At 52.4% G+C, this 6000-nt stretch overlaps 1 protein-coding gene across 2 annotated transcripts in view; it reads right to left on the bottom strand.

Annotated features, from left to right (window-relative positions):
- The window catches only part of LARP4B (La ribonucleoprotein domain family member 4B), a 59503-nt gene that overhangs the window by 29740 nt on the left and 23763 nt on the right, over positions 1-6000 (bottom strand). Inside the window, exon 4 of one of the 2 annotated variants that reach the window (XM_029955946.1) lies at positions 5238-5343. The exons of the other annotated variant lie outside the window; for it this stretch is intronic. Coding sequence (XP_029811806.1) covers positions 5258-5343 — 86 coding nt within the window. The 3' untranslated portion in view covers positions 5238-5257. Of the gene's footprint in view, positions 1-5237; positions 5344-6000 lie in introns of those variants that run through there. 2 annotated transcript variants of the gene reach the window in all.

The raw sequence follows: 6000 nt of genomic DNA, 5'->3' as shown, positions 1-6000 counted from the left end.
AAAAAAAAAGAAATCAGAGGCAAAAAGTTTAAGATCCTCTCTCCCCCTAACAAAAACAACAGTTTCAAAATAATCTGAGGGGTTCCTGGGTGGCTCAGTCAGTTAAGCATCCAATTCTTGATTTTGGCTTAGGTCATGATCTCACGGTTTGTGAGTTCGAGCCCCGTGCTGGACTCTGTGCTGGCAATGCAGAGTCTATTTGGGGTTCTCTTTCTCCTTCTCTCTCTGCCCCTCCCCGTTTCAAAATAAATCAACATTAAAAAAATGATCTGAGCAGTAAGATTTATTAGCAAAGTTTAGAGGTCCTTTAAAAAAACAAGTACAAGTTATTTAATTCTTTGTCTCAATTCAAAAAAGCCTGCAAGAACACAGATACTAAAACCAAAATAAAATATAAAGGAAAAAATCAAAATAAGGAAAAAGATACATATAGGCCAGGAAGATAAAGGCTGAGACTACAAGCACACGGGCCACAAGCACAATGCAGTCTCTGCACTCGAGCCTTAGGAACTTGCTTTTAAATGTCCACCCAGGCAGAGTTCCAAGGGAGGGACCTCTGAGCTGGAGACTCTGCTGGGGGCTACCAAGCTAGCAGACCTGCAGCGGGAGGCAGCCCGGCCCCGGCGTCTAGAGACTTCTCCTAAGATGGCAGGCGGCACAGCGGACGGCGGCAGAGCGCGTGTCCCACGAGGCAGCAGAGTGCGCTGGCGCTCAGGGTGAGGCCCGGGCACCCCTGTACCCGCACACCATGAAAGCAGGATTTTCATACTGGAGTCTGGGGGGACGCTCCTGCCCCTCCCCCAGGACTCTGCACACCAGGCGAAGACCCCATTTTTAGGTGGCCAGGATATCAAAGGCACCAAAACACTAAGAACAGTTTTTCATACACTTCTACACAGATCTGCCCACACAATCATGTATGTAGAGGTTTTCTGACGAGACACTAGTTTAAAAATCAAGAGCATCGAAAGTAAAGACCAAGTGGGGCATTTACTGGTCTTCAAGGATGAGCTCTCTGCTCTCAGGGGGAGAGGTGAGCTACAGGTGAGCGAGTCAACATGGAACGCGAGGTCAGGTGGAGCCACACACGAAGGAGACCGCCACCGGGCACGAGGAGAGCAGGCCCCGGGCTGCTCCAGGCATGGTGGCCACAGGGGTCCCACGACGGCGGCGGCACGAGGCAGAGCCCGACAGAGGGGACGGGACGGTGGGCCTGGCGGGGCTCAGGGGAAGTGCATTCTCCCGCAGGGGCGCCTGCCGCCAGGGCACATGGCTGGCGCCTACAGAGAGGCCGGCACACGACGAGGCCACAGAGGCTGGGAGGCGCTGTCGGGGCCTGCAGGCCTTGTGGGCCACGGTGAGGACACAAGAACTCTACCTACATGTGCTAGGAAACCAGCGTACATCTTGGAGAGATCTCTCGGGTCTGTGAGGACGGACAGCAAAAGCACCGGAGGGAAGAAAAAAGCCCGGCCCGGACGCCAGTGCAGCAACCAAGGATAAACCAGTATCTGGGCCGATTCCACGTGAGGCTGGGACTTCGGCCAAGAACACAGGGAGAGGGGAGGTCTAGGACGGACCCCTGGGCAGGCCAGTCTCCCAAGGAGAACTGAGAGGGTGTGGCCCAGGGGGGCACGTGAAGTCGGTAGGAAACACTGGACACAGCAGGTGAAGGGACAGAAGCCAGAGTCTCCGCTCGGTCAGGCAGCACACCACTGGAGGCCTGGATGAAGGCAGGCCCGGTGCTGTTGATGGGCATGCGGCAGTGAGCCCCCTGGACGGGGCTTGAGAGGGCATGGGACATGAGCGCACACAGGCAGGTGACCCAGACGATCCTTCTGGAGAGTTCTGCCGGGGGAACACAGGGTGTCACTGAATGTAAGAGAGGACACCGCAATGCGGAAGACTCCTCATAGTGCAAAGAAAGGGCCCACAAAGACCCTGGGAGCACAGAAGAGGGTCACAGGCAGAGGCTGAGACATACCAGTGTCAGGGGGGAAAGTGCGCTTCTCAGGGCTCCAGTCTTCACAATTAAGACAGACCTGAGGTCGTCCGCTAGGCAAGATGGCAGAACCGGAGGTCCCCCACTCCCGTCCTCCTGGGCAGCAATTCAGCATCCATCCTCAGACAAAAGTGCACGCAGGCAGCGGACTTGCCGGAGACCCCAGCTACAGCCCCGGACACGGCCTGCCCCAAACATGCACTACCACACCGTTCTGCTTGGGCCTGACGCCAGCATCATCGCTAAGGGCCCCAGGAGGAGCCTGGCCCGCCTGAGTCCTGGGTAATCGGTACACAGACCTCGGTCCTGGCCCTGGGCCCCAGAGTGAGCCCAGCTCCAGCCCCCTGGGCTGCAGTTCAGGAGTCCCTAGAGTAAGCCCGCCAGAGTCAGACTGGAAGCCCTGCAAGGGCCCTGGGAGTGGGCTCCAAGCGCTCTCCTCCAGTCCCTGAGCAGGTCTGCTGGCCAAGGGTCCCCCTGGAAAATACCCGCAGTCAGTGCCTCTGGAGACAGACAGGTCAGCCGACCCAACCTCAAGCTGACAGCAGGTCCTCAAACAAGCCTGTGACGTGGCTTCAGCCCCTCCCAGCAGCCCACAGGCAGCTGTACCCACCCACAGCCTCAGCAGGAGACACGGCTATCCCTGCCCCCAGAGCGCCCAGGGACCAGACAAGACCCACAGCCAGATTCCAGTGAAAAGGAAACGTAAAATGGCCTGACAAAGGATTGAAAATCATCACCTTTTAGAGAAACTCAGTGAAATCCAAGAGAACACAGACAACTAAATGGAATCAGGAAAATGATGCAAAAACAAAATAAGTTTGGTAAGGATGCAGAAACCATAAAAAAAAAAAACTAAACAGGGGCACTGGGTGGCTCAGTCAGTTGAGCGTCCAACTCTTGATCCCACAGTTGTGAGATCAAGCCCCGCATCCAGCCCTACGCAGAGCTTGTCTGAGATTGTCTCTCTCCCCACTTCTGCCCCTCACCTGCTCATGCTCTCTGCCTGGAATACAACAACAACAGCACCCACACAGCAGACACCCTGGTGTGAAGAGCACACGGACTGACCTGAGAACAGAGTCAGACCTGCGGAGAGGAGACTCAGCAGATGCGAGATGGGTCATGTGACATTAGCAAGTCAGAGGAGCAAAAGGGAAAAAAAAATAAGTGAAAAGGAGTGCGGAAGTCGATGTGAGCACCGGGACCCCATCTGCCGGGATCCTGTGCACTAGCATAAACAGTCCAAGAAAGATCAAGAAAACAAGCCCATTAATAACTACCACTAAAAGAATAAAATACCTAGGAATAAATTCAACCAAGGGGTGACAGACCTGTACCCTGAGAACTGTAAGACACTGACAAAAGAAACTGAACAAGACTCAAATACATGGCAAGATAGTTCACGCTTGTGGATTGCAAGAATACTGTCAGAATGGCCACACTACCCAAAGCAATCTACAGATTCCACACAATCCTGACCAAAATTCCAACGGCATTTTTCAGAGCTAGAACAAACAATCCTAAAATTCATGGGAAGCCACAAAGACCCTGCAACAGCCAAAGCAATCTCACGTTAGAACAAAGCGGGCATAAGTGCTCCCTGATTTCATATTATATTACAAAGCTAAGTAATCAAAACAGATTGGGACTGGAATAAAAAGACTCGCAGATCAAGGAACAGAACAGAGTCCAGAAATACACCCACACATATACAGTCAACTGATTTTCAGCAAGGCTGACAAGAATACTTCATGGGGAAAAGGTGTGTCTTCAATGAATGGTGCTGGGAAAACTAGCCACATGCAAAAGAATGAGACTGAACCTTTATCCTACATCACGCACAAAAGTCAACTCAAAATGGATTAAAGACTGAAATGTAAGACATAAACCATAGGACTCCTGCAAGAAAACATAAGGAAAAAGCTCCCTGAGATCGGTCTTGCAGCAATTTTTTCGATCTGACCCCAGAAGCAAAACCACACAAGCGGGAGCACGTCACACTAGAACCTTCCGCTCAGCACAGGGAGCCGCCCACACAGTGAAAGGCGGCCTACAGAGTGGGAGAGGATACTTACAGGCTCCAAACCTCTCCGACAAGGGGCTAGCGTCCACAACATGTAAGAAATTCAGTCACAGCAGCACCGCAAAACAAGAACCTCACTCCTCAGTTAACAATGGGCAAAGGACCTAAAGAGACTTTTTCCCAGAGATGTGCATCTGGCCTACAGGTCCACGAAAAGATGCTCAATGTCACTAACCATTAGGGAAATGCAAATCAAAACCACAAGGAGATATCCTCTCATGCCCACTGAGATGGCTAGTATCAAGAAAACAAGATAACAAGTGTTGGCAAGAACGTGGAGAAAAGGAACTCTTGCATCCCGCAGGTGGGAATGTAAACCGGCACAGCCACTGGGGAAGACAGTGCGGAGGCTCCTCGCCAAACTAAAAACAGAAGCCGCATATGATCCGGTGCCCCCCCTACGGCACGCACATCCAGAGGAAATGCAATCGGTGCCTGGTGCAGCCACGTGCACTCTCACGTTCATGTGACACTGTGCACAGCAGCAAGCCGGCAAGCCAAGTGTCTGTCGACAAACGAATAAAGATGTGATATGTATAAACACTGGGATATCACTCAGCCATTAAAAAGGAGACATCCTACCATTTGCGACAACAGGAACGTTGGGGCACGATGCTAAGTGACATAAATCAGGTATAGAAAGGAAAAACACTGCATGATGTCACTTGTATGTGCAATCTAAAAAGTCAGGATCATACAACCAGAGACGTGCGGTTACCATGGGCTGGAAGCAGGGAAAATGGGGAGCTGCTGGTCACAGGATGCAAACTTTCAGTTGTCAGATGAGTTCAAGTTCTGCGGATCTAAGGGACAGCACCGTGACTACAGGGGACAATCCTGTACTGTGCACCTGACACTGGCTGAAAGAGCAGACCTGAAGTGCTGTGAGCACACCAAAACAACGATGCGAGGCAGAGGTTATGTTAATTAACTAGCTTAACTGTACTAGTCATTTCACAGGGAGTACGTAATATCAAATGATCAGTGTTGACTTAAATATATTCAATTTTTACTTGTCAATTATACCTCAATACACCCAGGAAACCTGTCACCTCGCCCCACCATTCTCCTGACACTATCTCCTTACACCTGTCTTTCCTGTTAGAGTTCGCACCCTCTCACACGGCCCATCACGAACCTGTTTGTCACCGGGGTTATCTGTCTCTCTCTGCTCAGGTGAAGCAAGGGCTCTCACCAGTCACATTCACTGATGTATCCAAGTAAATGCGGCACATGCAAGGCTCTGAATAAATAGTTTCTGAACGGAAAAAGCAAACAGGAAACAGAACAAGTTTTCCAGGGGCAGAAACAGCCGTCCCTGAGAGACAGGAGCCACGCGGCCGGCCCAGGCCCAGGCTCAGGCAGGGAGCAGCCCGGCCAGGGGTCGCAGGGAGGGGGCTGCTCAAGTAGCTAGCCGTGTCACAGGAGCAGCGTGATGGCGTCCCCGAGCGGAGCACGCCCGCCCCCCAGCACGGGGCTGGAGGCCCGCCTGCCCCCGCCGCCGGGACGGGGCGCCTCACGTCACAGAGCGCGGGGTCCTGCCTCAGGCGTGGGAGGGAGCTGGCCTCCAACTCAGCGCTGCTCCGCTCAGGCCTAACGAGCAACGTGTAAAAGGGTCAAACTAGTTCCAAGTAACTTAGATGTACCCTGGAGCAATGATCCAAATACTCAAAGAAATACAAAAACATGAAGGCCCAACCACGGCAGAAGTACCCCAAACGTGAGGCGGGGCATAGGGCTCCGTGTGAACAGCAGCCGATCCGGGACTGACACAGGTGTTCAACACGGACTGACGAAGACAGCGTCATGGCCGGCCTCCACACGCTTAAAAAGTGAGGTAGAAATAGGAGAGACATTTAAAAGACCCACACAGGACTTCTATAGGTGAAAACAACAATGTCTAATATTAAAACCC

Source organism: Suricata suricatta, chromosome 10 (assembly GCF_006229205.1).
Source record: "Suricata suricatta isolate VVHF042 chromosome 10, meerkat_22Aug2017_6uvM2_HiC, whole genome shotgun sequence".
Taxonomy (NCBI): Eukaryota; Metazoa; Chordata; class Mammalia; order Carnivora; family Herpestidae; genus Suricata; species Suricata suricatta.
This window is presented reverse-complemented; position numbering and strand designations above follow the sequence as displayed.